Genomic DNA, 15,214 nt, shown 5'->3' with positions numbered 1-15,214 from the left:
ACTTGTTTTTATGTAAATTTTTAAAGTATTTTTTTGATGAAGGGCTATTGTGGGAAGTGCCACATTAAGAGAATTTCCTTGTAATGGTGGGAAGAAGTCTGTATGAGAGTAAGTCATATTAGACAACAAGATCTTTTATCGTTTTCAATCCAGCAATTCTGGGAAATGCAAGTCAATTAGAAATTAAATCTCCAGTAGAAACAGTAGCTTTCTGAGGTCATTGTAACCTCTAGCAGAATGATTGTATATAGTTTGGAGGAGTCCCTGTGCAGCAGACTTATTATATAAAAGAAGAGAATTAAATGAGAGACTTGACAGTTTCATCAGTCGGTAATACAATTCAAGAAGAAAAGAAGAAAGAATAATTGTGAGTAGTCATGTGGCCTTTTGGAACTGCATATCCTGATTCTTAGTAGGAAATTACATAGCATAGAATGTAGTGCCCTCACTCTACCATGAAAAGTGCCCATTTTTCTTACCAGGCCATTACTTTGGGCATACCACTAAATATTACTTTTCCTTATATGGATAAATTATTTCAAACCAAATTATATCTTAATTTTCTCAGTTCTCTATGTTATTTACATATTTGTCCTCTTTCTAAAAGGTTGGGTTTGTGCCTGTCCTTTGGAGTCTGCTGGGTGGAAACCCTTTCTGATGATGTGGGGGGGCTAAGCCAGGACCCACTTGAGGGAAGAAGGAGGAATTGGGGCAGTGCCCGCCAATAGTGACAGGTCTGAGATACACCTCAGCTTTTCCCATGGATTCATCCCTTGATTTATCTGATGCTTCTTGGTCACCCACTGTGTCCCTTTGTGTGTCAGTTACTGCATAGTGCCAGATCATCTCAGAAGATTTAAAAAAAAAGGCATTCCCTGCCCACCAAGGACTTGGAGTGGTGAGGTCATCAAGTATGTGTCTGTAGAGGCAAAGGCACAAGATGGCACCAGGCACAGGAAGAGAACTGGGCTCCCATGCACAGGAGCCCAGAGAGGGCACTTGATTTGCAGCAGGACATAAGAGGTGGTGACACGTGGCTCGGGTTGTGAAGACCACGTAGTGTTTTCACTGGCGTGGATGGAAGAAGTGTATTCCAGAGGCAGGAGACCCCAGCCGAGGTGCACCATCAGTGACCATATTCTGGCTGCTCACTGTGGGGTGTGGGGGAGGTGTCGTGGACAGAGGACAAAACAGAGTACTTGCCGGTGCACTTCTGTGGTCTACATTTTTGGGTTATAGTCTCATGGCTGTGCTGTGCACGTTCCCAAACTCACTGCCAGACCCCATTGGGGTAAATCAGTGTTTTGTGTTGAAATGTGTCCTTGCTTTTGCATGGCCTCGCTGCCCCTTCATACACTGTTTCATACACTGTTGAGCAGGGGTGCTCTGGCCTAGTGAGTGAGTTCCCCCTGAGTAAAGGTATGGGATGCTTTGGAGGAGGGGCCTGGTTATCTTGCAGAAAAGCCAATTTCTCTTCATCCTGTTACACCCTGTTTTCTGGAGCTGGTGCTGAGGAGTTTGAGATGAGAAGAGGGTGTCCACTTTCAGGCCCAGAGGTTTGACAATGTATTAATCTCTCTGTTCTGGAAAAGAGGGAAAGTGAAGTTGTCCCGATTCTTTTTCTGGCATTTCCAGTATAGCCCCCTCTGTTAGTACAGACTTTACTTATCAGAGGCCCTTCTTGACAGCAAGAGGGGAGCAAGGGGTTCCTCCAGACATGGGCCAATTGTAAGAAGTGTTTGGGCTGAGTGATCAGGAGGGAGGGCAGTACTGTCACCCAGCTGCAGACAGACTCAGAGCTGAGCTCAGTGACCTGGCAGCCATGCTGGGAACCACAGATGGATGACCGTTAGCTCTGGGCCTTCTCCAATGCCCATGACTGGCTGATGGTGCCTCCCAGGCCACAGATGACTCTGTCCCCACCCTGCCTCCTTGTGCACTCACATCCAGCTCCCTGGATCAGGCCTTCAGCGCAGAGCCCTCACTGTGAGGCTGACAGTAACGCATGTCTCCTGCTGGCCAGTGCTGGTTGTGGTGGGTGAGGCAGCCAGGCACAGGTGGGTGGGGCAGGGTTCTGGGTGGGGACGGGGGTTGGGGGGGGCGGTGCGGGGCAGCAGAGGTTGCTGGTGCCACATGCATACCTGCCCCCATGGGGCAGAGGGGCTGCGGTGTGGACAGTGAGTGGACAAAGCCAAATGAGTGCCCCACCCTGAAGCTTTCTGGGTGGCCTGGAGACACACTGAGAGTGGGTTTGAAGTGCGTTTTCAAATTGGGTAGTGCCACGGATATAAGGTGGATCATCTCATCCTTGTAGCGAGGTTGAATGAAGGGAAAGGCAGCAGATTGGAAGGGCCCTCAGCATCTGTCTTCCTGAATTCGTTCTCTAGAGGCAGCACATTGAAGCACAGAAGGTTGGTGTTTTAAGACTTTTCAAAAAAGTTTCTAGAGCAAACTAGATTAAGTTGCATATTGGGTAAGTGCATACTTCAGATTACCACTCTCCCCTTGAAATGTGTGGCACTCATCTGTCTCTACTCAGTGTTGTCACATAGTTAATGCGGTTACCGCTGTTTCTAACGCTGCCTGTGTTCTTTTTTTTTCCCCCTAAGATTTTGTTTTTTTAAGTAATTGCTACACCCAGCGTGGGGCTCAAACTCACAACCCCAAGATCAAGAGTCACCAGCTCCACTGACTGAACCAGCTAGGTACCCCTGCCTTGTGTTCTTATTAAGTATTCAACATGACTTAACTTTTATAAAAACTCGATACATATACACAGTGGACTGTAGGCTGCTCAAGGAGGAAAGTCGGCAGTTCCTTTAACACAGCCGATTAAGGAGCAGCATTTCTTTTCCTTTGGTGAACGTTGCTTGCCGTTCAAATATAAAGCATTTTTATACTTGAACTCTCAAGTGGTAGATCCTGGAAAACCTCGTGGAGGAGGTAACTTGAATTATGAGTCAGATACAACCTGAATGACGACAGGACCTACTCAAGGACAGGCCAGTACTCCCTGCTCTGCCAGTTAGCTAACAGGTGTCCCTGCAGTCTGGGAGGGTCCCAAAGAGTATGACCCTTGAGACAAATCAAGAAGGAGACCCACTACTGGCTGTTAGAAAAAAGATGAGCCCCCAGATGTGGATAAGTCCTGTGAGACCTGGCAGGAGACTCCCTTAGAGGAAGAGGGAAAAATCTAGGCACCTCCCCAGGGTAAAACTTTCCTGAAAACTGCCTTCCTAGGGCAGAGGGAAGTGGGTTGAGCTTGCCCTACAGGAGCCGGGCTGTAGAACGCTCCAGGAGATGTGAGCAGGACTGCAGGGTCCTCGCTTCACCTGCACATCTTTGCAACAGGGAGGTGGCACTGGCCTAGGCAGGGCCAGACCAAGTCCTCAAGAGGCTTTGGAGCTTAGCGTCAGTGCTACTCACAGAAAATATGAACTGGGGCCACCTACTGGGAGAATCCCTCCAAAGGTAAGGCAGTGCTGAACTGAAGGCAGAATCCCAGAAAAATAGAATTTTAGAGTGGAAAGGGCCCTCTGGGCTCTGTAACCATCAGAGTCACAATGAGGAAACTAAGGCAGGAGAAGTAAAATGACCTTCCCCAAATAGATTAAAGGCAGGGCTAGGATTAGTCATTCCTTTGTTCACACCTTTGATCCCAAACGTCTGTGGAGCCCCTGGCAGGAGATGGGCGCGGTTCTAGGCCCTGGATCCAGGTTTTCTGACTCAGACTCCAGTGCTCTTCCAGTCACCAGGCCTCCTGCCTTGATCTGAATCTGAAAAGCATGCCTGGCTTGCTTGGACTCATGGCGAAGTTGGGCCCACAGATTCCCTAGATAAGAAACCAAGCTCGCTCCCAGATCTGAAAGAAGGTGAAAGGGAAGGAGTGGCACACCTAGTTCTGCTGATTAAATCACCAGATACAAGTACAACTTAGCATTGGAAAAGCTTCTAACTCTCTATTTGTATTGACCTTTACACAAGGTGGTTACTTGGAATACAGACTTTAAAATGGAAATGGGTTTTTGTGTTTGTTTTGAATACATTAAGAGTAGATGAATGGGGCACCTGGATGGCTCAGTTGGTAGAGCGTCCAACACTTGATTCTGGCTCAGGTCATGATCCCAGGGTCGTGGGACTAAGCCCTGTGTCAGGCTGTGCGCTGAGCATGGATTCTCTCTTTCCCACCTAATGCCCATCTCCCCCACTCATGCTCTCTCTTAAAAAAAAAATTAGGGAGAAGTTAGGAACGGGTAGAGGGAAGAGTCAAGCTGTGGAAGGAGAGGAACCATTATGAAAAGAAGGCCGATATGAGCAGGAAAAGGGAGATTTGCCTAATGCCAGGCCCCTGCACACACAAAGTTAAGAGCTCAAAGTTAGGTTAGGACTCAAAGTAGTTCTCTAGTTCAATCTGTCAGAAGATAATCCCGGCTCCTCTAGGTACAACATGACTTCCTGGAACTTCTACTCAAGACATGCCCCATTTCAGAAGGTTCTGATGTCCTTGGGAAGGAACAGCCAAGTGAAGAAATGTCTTGGCTTTACTCCCACAAGCCTGGGAATCCTCACCCATGCTAATGACAGCACTTGCTCATGCTTACATACTACGTTAGACTCTTGGCAGTGTTTATCTAACTAATCACTCTGTGAGATAGTTAAGGAAGGTGTTATTATTCCCATTTTGCAGATGAGGCAACTGCATTTCCAGGAAATTAATGGGCTTGCCTAGATCACAGAATTAATCTATAGAAGAGCCAGGGTTGGGACAGCTCTGGTGATCTGAATCCATGTCTGTCATTTTCCCTACCATGCTCTCATGCTTTACCTAAAGGTGGGGAAGGAGTCCAGGTTTAAGTTCGTTTGGGGATAGACATACATCAAGACCATCATGCCTGGTCTCCAGAGTTGCATACAGATGAGAAGATGCTAGGTAGGGCCATTCCAATGTGATTTCATTTCTTTGGCTTAGTGGTTTCATTAGGTGGCTCAGGAAGCATGGAGATTGCCCTGGGTTCTGTTGACCTAATCTCCACTTGTTCAGGTTTTCTCTATCACAAAGAAGATCCATTAGCCATAACAGCCCAGTTTTCATAATGGGGAAATTGCTACAGAAAGAAAAAACAAGGTACAATTTCACTAAGTATCCTTGGAACCTTTAATCTCAGTGAGTCTGTTTCATTATCAGTGAGATCAGTTTCCAGTGAGTCTGGGTCATTATGTATCTTCTTGGGTAGTCTCAGTGCCCACAGGGTGACAAAAGATAGGTGGCAAAATGTGGGTGGGCCCTGGTCATGTGTTTGCCGAGGGGGTTCTGTCTGCCTGGGTGCATAAGCATACGAGTGACCCTGTCTGGTCTTCCCTTTTAGAGCTGCCAACTTCAGGAACTTTACCTTCATCCAACTGAATGGAGAGTTTTCTCGGGGAAAGGGACTTGATGTTGGAGCGCGCTTCTGGAAAGGAAGCAACGTCCTTCTCTTTTTCTGTGACGTTGATATCTACTTCACCTCTGAATTCCTCAACACATGCAGGCTGAACACACAGCCAGGTATGGGGCTCTCAAGTTGGCTCTTCCCTTTCTCCCCTCCAAGGTAGGCTCCAGCTGTGTCACACACTCATTCTCTTCATTGTTCCCACTGATGTCCTGCTTCTGAATTGGCCCGATTTTACCCAATGACCAAGAAAAAGCAAAATCATCTGGTTTGCTTTCTCCTTTGGTGTCATGCTGTGGGCTTGTCAGCCCCCATAATTCTGGGACTCTTTGGCCCAGGTTCAAGTCTAAAACTCAATTTTCCATTTTCAACTAGGAGGTTGGCCCTAGTGAATGTCCACAGGAGAAAGTACGGGGGGTGGGGGGAGGGGGACATGGACTGGAAAGCTGCTGTGGGCAGTTCCCAAGGGAGGAAGGGCTCTGAGTAGGAAGAACCCACAATATGAAAATGATTTTCATACACTTTGACTCATAGCAAAGGCTGATATTCAGCTGATAATTACTGTTAAAATATTGAAACTCTTCTGTGTAGACATAAACAGCAAGTGCCCTGGGATTCCCTAAATTTACTCCTGCTGCCTGAAGTCACCATGACCCCTCTGGCAACCCTTCAGACTCCCCACAAGCCAGAAATTAAAGGGTTAATGTCTAACAGGGCAGGGAGTACCAGAACACTCTCTCATGCTCACTCCTGTTGGTCGATGCCCAGTGCCACAGCCACTGGCTGTCAGTATTTTGGGGTTTTTTGTTTGTTTCTATTTTTTATTTTGAAAGAGAGAGTGAGCCAAGCACATGTGTAAGCAGGGGAAGGGTGGAGAGAGAGAGAGAATCCCAACCAGGCTCCACACTCAGCACAGAGCCCAACATGGGGCTTGATCTCACAACTCTAACATCATGACCTGAGCTGAAATCAAGAGTTGGATGCTCAACTGACTGATCCACCCAGGCGCCCCAGGGACTGTCAGTATTTTGAATACCACTTAAGTGCTAGGAGGTCAGAGATATCCGAGAGTCTGTCCACCTGATCTGCCTGTACAGAACTCCTAAGATCTGTTTTAGACTTGAGTGATAAGAAAAGGAAAAGTGGATGCAAATATCTGGGACATTTCAGAGGATGGAATATAGGTGAACAAACCTAATGGTTTTGTCTGTTGCTTTAAGTGAATGTTTGTTTTCTGGTTTGCAGGGAAGAAGGTATTTTATCCAGTCCTTTTCAGTCAGTACAATCCTGGCATAATATACGGCCATCATGATGCAGTCCCTCCCTTAGAGCAGCAGCTGGTGAGTAATTACCCTGCTGGTGGCTTTGTGTGGCTCTGTTTCATGTCTTTCATTACTAGGGGCACCTGACCATGAGTAAAGGTGAGTGGAAATCTGTGGACTCGTTCCCATAGTAATTTTTAAGTTTGGCAGACATTCTGGCCTTTGCTTCCAGCACCTTGTTGATTAAAAGTGCTTGCAATATTTAAAAGTGGAAAATAAATAGGAACAGTACCTTATGGAAAGGTAATTTCACACCTTCATAGTTTTCTTATATGGTTTTTGGAAACTGTTATTGCATTATGGATGCAATAAGCACATTTTCTCTTTATTATTACAAACCCTCAGAGGTAAGAAGGGTTAAGATTTATGGTCCCATTTGACAGATGGAAAAGAAAAGTCAGAAAGGGATGGCTTACCCCAGATCACACAGTGAGTGAGTCAGTGGGGGCTTAAGGACAGATCCAGGGCCCTTCCCATCAACTGTCATTGTCACATACCACAGGGCCTTGGGTCCAGGGTAGCAGCAGAAGGGTTACCAGCAAGGTGGCTTTTTAAAAAATGTTTATTTTTAAGAGAGAGAGAAGGGGAGGGGCAGAGAGAGAGAGAAGGAGACACAGAATCCGAAGCAGGCTCCAGGCTCTGAGCTGTCAGCACAGAGCCCGACACAGGGCTCGAACTCATGAACTGCAAGATCATGACCTGCACTGAAGTCAGATGCTTAACTGACGGAGGCACCCAGGTGCCCTGCAAGGTGGCTTTTAAAGGAACGTTGGAGGGACTTCTCTGCTAAGAGCTTGGCTGCACAGGTGATGGATAGTGGAGCCACACAGCGACCAAGGATCTCTACGCCGAGTGGTCCTGGTGGTGGTGCCCTTGGCAGTTAGTCCATTCAGCAGAGAAGCAGTGCAGGCAGGAGGAAGACGAGGTAAAGCCACAAGAGGGTCTCTGCAATGCCCTTAGGCATGCCCTGTGCCCTTGAGACAAAATTCCCAGTATTGCTGTCACCCCCAGCTTGGACTGTTACCCTTTCCTGCAGAGAGATCTGCTGGGTTTGTCTAAAGCTGCGTTCCAGCTTAGGCTGACTATCAGGGGCCTCTGACCCGGGGCTGTCTCTTCATCACTTTGAGTAGCTCCGTCTCCTCTTGAGGCAAAGCCATTGCTTCTGTGCAATGGGAGAGTAATTGATTCTCATTGAAAGTTCTTTGAAATTCTTGTGGAGGGCTGATTCTGTCTTTAAGCTTCCAGAAGTAGCAAAACCTGTTCTTTCTCACCCCATCCTCCAGTTAACCTCTGGAAGCTGATTTAGGATCTTTTCCAGAAGGTTTCAGCTTGGGTCCCTGGAGGTTGGACGAGGTCTGCCCCTCAGCCCTCCTAGCATGGTTTCCCTTTGGGCCCAAGCTGGGCAGTATGGTAATGAGTTCTCTCTTCCCCCAGGGAAATTCTAATATCACACAGACGCACTGAATAATCTGTTTATGCAACTGTATTTTATATACACACATAGAGCACGTATTTAGTATATGTGTGCGGCATATGTCAGCACAGTATGAGCTTTTCACGCCCAGGAACAGTTGTTATCTACTTTAGGGCGATATCACTTCTGTGGAGACACAGAAGCTTCTTGTTCCCTTTCCATGAGTTCTGCGCTTCTAATACGGTTTGGGGGTTGGGGGAAAGGGCTACAATAAAGCTCTTTGGTTAAATAAAGTATTTCTTTGCATTTGACATCAGATGTGATTAATTTTTCAACTTCAGACTCATAAAGATCTTATTTGCTTGCAAGGAATTCTTTTCCTCTCACACTTTAAAAGTTTTATCCTTTAATTACCATTCCTGCGGGAAGCAGGTACAAAGGGGACCTAGAGGTGGGATGTGGTTAAGCCACTTCCTCATATCTCCAGAATGAATGGTCAAGCAAAAAGTGAACTTAGATCGCTGTGTTCACAGCTCAAGCCTCTGAATTACTTTCAGGCACACCTTGGAGCTATCCTGGAGCGTGTGAATCTGCTGTGTTAGGGTTCAGCGGTCACGATGATTTGGTCCAGAGACACACAGCAGTGGTCTCTGAGACACAGGGGTTCTCCACCCAAAAGGAAAGTGTTGGTTATGTTTGTTATTCAATGGGCCACGTCTTGAGCACCTGCCGCCTGCAGAGAACTCGACTGGACGTTCTGAGGGAGTCAGGAGAATGGAAACAGTTTCATATGCTCCCAAGTGATGAGGGAGGCCGCTTTGTTTGTATAGACTTGCCCAAGATCACACAACCAGCTAGTAGCAGAACTCGGGCCAAAAGCAGGATTTCTTTACCCCAGTGCAATGCAGGCAGATTTCCTAGGATCTTGACGATGGTTGAAATATAAGGGAAATGATCTGGCAGAAATTCCACAGGAGAACATAAAGCTACAGAAATTAATTTAATGGAGACGAAATGTGTAGGTGCTGAGAAGGTACAAAATAAAAAGATGATTAGAGATGGTAAGTTAGGAAAGACATCCTACCAAGGGTTTATTTTGGCTCAGTCATGAAAGATACGAGATATAAATACAGATACAGATATAGATATATAGATAAAGATATTCTTTTTTTTTAATTTATTTTAATGTTTTATTTATTTCTAGGGGAGAGAGAGAGACAGCGTGAGCAGGGGAGGGTCAGAGAGATGGAGTCACAGACTCTGAAACAGGCTCCAGGCTCTGAGCTGGCAGTTAGCACAGAGCCCGACGCGGGGCTCGAACCCACGAACCACGAGATCATGACCCAAGCGAAAGTCGGACGCTTAACTGACTAAGCCACCTAGGCGCCCCGATAAAGATATTCTTGAGAGCCACCCCTGGAATACATCGGTATCAAGTGAAGGGAGAATACAGATCCAGAATGTAGCTGTAACCAAAATGACTCACGGATGCAAACACAAGCCAAATTTTCAGAGCAGCCCAGCAAATGTGACCTCGTTAGTCCCTGTGCTAGTCATTGCTTCTGAGGCCATTGCCACTGCTGTTTGATGACACTTTGTCTTCAGACTAAACCCAGAAGCTACATTTATGATTCATGTGTGTATATGTGTTCAGACCACTTATTTCTTTACTTTTGAGTACAGACCATTAATAATAAATATGCAAGATGATGGGATTTTATGCTAGTGTTTAATTTCTTGAGTTTTAAACCTGAGATAAAACTTGCTGGTGCTTTAATGTAGAAACAGCTCAGAGAGAAAGGAATGACTCTTATTTAAATAATTATTAACTCTATACATTACACTCTCCCGGTTCAAGGCTTGCTTCCTGCTGGGGCCACGGCTGGAATCTTCTACCTCTTCTGTCTGTAGACCCTTTCCCTCTCCTCTAATCCAACTTTTCCTTCACCCTCTGCTAGAGATGTGCTTCCAAAACACAGATTAATCCCATTTTAAATAATCTTTTATGGCACGGAGCCAGCGGTGTGCTAGTAAATGTTTAACAACCCACTCTTTGAAAGGAGGGGGAGAAAAAAGCATTTCTCCCCTGGATTCATGGCCTTTGCCGTTTTCCATGGTGTCAGTACTCCCACCGTGGCCTGCTTCAGGCCCCCAGAGCGATGTCACTGAGCACTGGGGCGGGAAGAGACTTGCACAATCCTGGTGAGCTGGTCCTGGCCAGCTCCACACCGCACTGCCAGCCCCCGGTCCTTGGTGGGATTAACTGCTTTCCACAACCTGACTCTGAAACTGATTACAGAGGAAATGTCTGCAAACTCCAGCGCTCGGCACATGGTGCCAGCTTGGTAGACACCCAGGCCAGTTCCTCTGCCAGGCAAGCATACCCGCCTGGTGTCCCGGGTGCCGGCCTTCCCCTCGCAGAGCCATCCCCTCACCACCTCTACTGCCTGCGATATCTCACACCTCAGTTTGCCATGCAGCCCACCCATCATTGAAATCCAGTGGCTTTGTGCTCCTCTGTCCAGCGTGTGAATGTTCTACTGGCTCCTGTTCTTACTCGCGGATTATATACCCTTACCGATCTCTACCCCCTTCCAAGAAATATTTCACCACTAACCTGCATTATGGTTTAAATTTCTAAAAATTGCTGACTGGGCATAGTCCATCCTTTTCATCTGCTTTTATGTATTCAGGAAGCAGACACTCACTGAGTTCCAAAAGTAGTATGAACAGGTGCCATACTGAGCCTTTTGGAACCCAGCACTGTGCCTGCTTTATTTTGGGGAATCTCAGGTGATGAGCCATTATTATGCTTATTTCACAGATGCAAATTTGACACTCAGAGAGTAAGTCACTTGCTCAGATTGCTAAGTGGCAGGGCTGGGAACTCGAATCCTGCCCCGCGTGATGGAGACTGGGCTAAGGAGGCTGGGTGGTTGTGAACGTGTTCTGTGGCCTGAGAGTGCTCCCAGGAGGGCATAGAGTCTAGCTTCAGGTGGTAGATTCCTAGAATAGGCAACCTGGATGATTCCTGGTCCAGTATGACACCCTTCTGAAGACACTGTATCTTTTTTTAATGTTTATTTTGAGAGAGAGAGGGAGAAAGCATGCGCGCACAAGTGGGGGAGGGGCAGAGAGAGAGGGAGACACAGAATCCAAAGCAGGCTTCAGGCTCTGAGCTGTCAGCACAGAGCCCAGTGGGGGGAGCGAGGGGCCCGAGCCCACAGACCACGAGATCATGACCTGAGCAGAAGTTGGATGCTTAGGCAACTGAGCCACCCAGCACCCTGACACTTTATCTTTTATAAGCAGATACCAATAAAAGACTTGTAGAAAATTGTGGGTTAGTACATATCTTGGAGGAGGTGGCTTTTGAGCCCATTCTTAACCCAATTCTGTGACAGCTGTACCTCCAGAATATCTTACTTCTCCAGAAATGGAAACTGTCACAGCAGTCATGGTGTTGGGCTGGGCTCACGCACAAGTGGCTGAGTTCTCCTGGGCAGGTCGCTCTGCCTCCCGTCTATAAGGCACATGCAGCCTCCCTCAGGGCCCAGATAATAAGGAAGGTACAGGGTGGGTACAGGCACCCAACCCAGCTACTAAAGCCCCTGAATCTCAGCATGTCTGCCGCTCACAGGCACGACTGGCCACGTAATTGGCACGGCCCAGTGCACAGTGAAAATGTAGGGCCCTTGTTTAAGAATTTGAAGCGTGTGAATCCAGGCAGGGAACCCTCCAAGCCTGGGGCCTGGGGACTGCACGGGTCGCACCCCACTGGCATTTCTTGTGAATGTGAGGCTGGGCGAATGTAACCTGGGTTATTAGGAGGCTCTCTCTGATTTAGAGGAAATACTCTGCCTGAGTATTTGTTATTTATTTCATTTCAGGGCCCAGATTGCTTCACGGGCAGTTGTCCAAATCAGCACCATTAAAGCAGCAGGCGCTGACTGCCTCTGTGGCTCCCTGTGCAGCTGCAGGGCAGCCGCCTTCCCACATCTTCAGGGAGAGACGCTGATTTGTGCTTTGTGTTTTGGTCCTAATAGAAAATAATCACCCCTGTCACGTGAATCGCCCACAGAGCTTTGGGTCTGGAAACTTCCTGTGGGAGAGCGGGCCTCACAACTGTCCTTTTGTGGTGTGTTCCTGCCTGGCAGTGCTCGGCCAAGATCTAAGGTGGGGAGAGAACGGCGCCGCAGAGAGCTGAGAGGAAGCCAGCTCTCAAAAGACATTTTTTAAAAATGAGGATAGCACTTGAAAACAGAGCGGCGAAATTCAGGACAGAAGGAGACGTTTTACTTTTAACGTATAATCTTTCTCTTAGGGTTTCCTCCTCCTCTGTAAACATCATTGGTGTAGATCTTTTCAAAGCTTGCACAGAGCAAGAGCAGTGGCTCTTCTTATGCCTGAGCCAGAGGTTCTAAGAAGTAGAGCCCTCTGCTTAGTCCCCAGGAGGGTGAAAATGTTTTTGTCTCTTGGTCCAGAGCCACACGATTCTGAGAATTTTCGCCCTCGAGTTCCTAGGCCTTCGCTGAGCCACTCAAGAATTCCCAAGTTGGGGGCGCCTGGGTGGCTCAGTCAGTTAAGCATCCGACTTCGGCTCAGGTCATGATCTCACGGTTCATGGGTTTGAGCCACGCGTGGGGCTCTGTGCTGACAGCTAGCTCAGAGCCTGGAGTCTGTCTTCAGATTCTGTGTCTCCGTCTCTCGCTGACCCTTCCCTGCTCATGCTGTCTCTATCTCATTTGAAAAATAAATTTTAAGAAAATTTTTAAAAAATTAAAAAAAAGAATTCCCTAGGACTGTGCCTCCTTCTTTCATTGGAGAAGCACTTACTGAGCACCTGCTGTGTGCTGGCTAGTGATCTGGGTGCTGTGAAGGAGACCAAGGCTCTGGGCGTATGTGTGGTAGGTGAAGTCAGAAAATAGAGAAACAGATGCATCAACAGGAGAATTTCGGAGTGCCTTAGTGTTACAGAGAAAGTAAACCAGGTGATGGTATGGAGAGAGAGGGACATGTTGGGGTGGGGGACAGTGCTGACACAGGCTGGGAGGCAAGTGACATTGGAGCCCAGTGGTGAGCAGGGAAAAGGTGACCTAGGTACAGGGTCTGCGAGTGTCCAGCCTTAGAGACCTGTAAGCCTGGTGTGTTTGAGGACAGAACAGAATGAGACACGGTATGAGAGGAGTGAGGCAGGCCAGGGTTGGGTCACTTAGGACCTTTGCAAGCTAGAGGTTTTCTCTGGGTTTTAGTCTAATTGCATTAAAGCCCCTGCAGGGTTTTAAATTAGAATGAGCTGTGATCTGATGCATGTTTGAGAGTGCTCACTCGCAGCCAGGCTGCTGGCTGAGGGCACTATTCCCCTGACTCGGCACAGCTGTGGGTGGAAGAGCCTGTCATACGTGAACTCCATCTTGCCCTGACAGTATATGCTAAGGGTATGATCAGATCAGTTTCCACCAAGGGCTAAATTTCAATGAGCATTTCAGACAGTGGCTTTCCCTGGCTTGCCAGCTTTAAAGCCCACATCAATAAATGTTTATACCGTGCCTTCCCCAGCTCATAAATCAGTTGGTCTCTGTCACATTGTCCCCAGGTGAGGGTCACTCTTTACCCTGTTCAACCTTGCCAGGCACTGAGCCCTGGACCATTGTTCTTCCTGTTTGGAGCTTTCTCTTTTAGATTCCATACAGACCTCAGCCAAATGGTTGAAGTTTGGATACTGGCATTTCTCTATGACTCCATTTTTATCCAGAAGCTTAGCGGACCTGTCTGTGTCCTGGCCAGCAGAGAGGATATTAAGCCATTAGCTGCAACAGAAACCAGGTACCTGGTATGAAACAGAAACCATTTTTAAAGAATGACTCAGTGGAGATTTTCCCAAACTTTCCTGCCCTGCAAAATCTTTCCAGTTGATACTAATGAAATTGCCTTGTCACTTGGGAGATATTGTATAACAGGCCTTTGTTCTGCAGAATTGGAGCACATCTGCTGGGCCACTAATGGACAAAGCCTCTCTCGGTCCTTATTTGCCTTCCACAGCCCTGACGCGTGTGTGTTCACTCTGTGCAGGCAACATCTATGTGTAGGTTGTAATGAAAATAAGTGGTTCCATGGGTTACAGCGTAGAAAAAATTTTGACGTTCACAGCCCTTCCGTGAGCCATTTGTGGGATGTAATTGAGGCTGTAGTGGAGACAACGTGAAACTTCTGGAAGGTAGAATAGCGGTGAGAATATGTGTTTGGACAGAAGACCTGGAAGAGGCCGTAGCCTCGATTTAGCTCAACCTCCTCATTTATAGGAAAGGAAATAGAGGCTCCAAGAAGTGAGGGGCCTGCCTGAGACAAAAAAGCCAGCCAGTGGTCAAGTTGGGAGGAGACGCTGGTGCCCCTCCCCACCTACACCGTCTCTGATTAGCTGTGAACAGAGCCAGAACAGAGCCAGACCTCGCAGGCAAGGAAGTGCAGAAATCCCGGCCTATGGGGACCTGCTACACCTCCTTTCCCTGCTTCTGCCCCTTCCCCCTGCCCCTCCCCTTCCCTTACCCCTTCCCCCTGCCCCTCCCCTTCCCTTCCCCTTCCCCAGGGGGGCACTCTCTCCACTAAGCACCTATGTTAACCTCAAGAATGAATCATGAAAAAGAGCTATTAAGGTGTCAAACTTAGTCCCAGAGTGATTTCAACCAAACGATTACAGTGTTTTAAAAGCCTTGCTGCTGTAGCAAATGCATTGGAAATTTACTTGCCCAGTAAGAGACTGAGGAAGACCAGGTCTCTCTGTTTGAAGACAGTCACTGCTTGGATGGCCTCTCGGCAGCCCTGCAGCTTGGCATCACCACAGATGCTTTTGGGAACAGTTTGGTTTTAAAATAGTTTAAAGATGAATGGACAGTGTCTTTCCTCAGAACCTGGACTTTTGGCGCCCTTTACCTCAGCAAGTGAGAGTTAGCGGAGCCAGAGTAACACGCTGCCTTCTCAGGTTTTCCTTTCATTCCCAAGGGAGTCCTGTTTGTGCCCTGTGCCAGGGCAGCTGAATTCCGAGTTGTTCT

At 47.6% G+C, this 15,214-nt stretch overlaps 1 protein-coding gene across 2 annotated transcripts in view; it reads left to right on the top strand.

Moving 5' to 3' along the window:
- The window catches only part of CSGALNACT1 (chondroitin sulfate N-acetylgalactosaminyltransferase 1), a 349,679-nt gene that overhangs the window by 329,642 nt on the left and 4,823 nt on the right, over positions 1-15,214 (top strand). For both annotated transcript variants that reach the window (XM_077773090.1, XM_077773089.1), the window contains exons 6-7: positions 5,367-5,545; positions 6,675-6,769. In XM_077773090.1, coding sequence (XP_077629216.1) covers positions 5,367-5,545; positions 6,675-6,769 — 274 coding nt within the window. The remainder of the gene's footprint in view (positions 1-5,366; positions 5,546-6,674; positions 6,770-15,214) is intronic.

Source organism: Crocuta crocuta, unplaced genomic scaffold, assembly GCF_008692635.1.
Source record: "Crocuta crocuta isolate KB4526 unplaced genomic scaffold, BGI_CrCroc_1.0 scaffold177, whole genome shotgun sequence".
Taxonomy (NCBI): domain Eukaryota; kingdom Metazoa; phylum Chordata; class Mammalia; order Carnivora; family Hyaenidae; genus Crocuta; species Crocuta crocuta.
The sequence above is the reverse complement of the archived record's forward strand: the minus strand, read 5'-3'. Positions and strand labels throughout refer to the sequence as shown.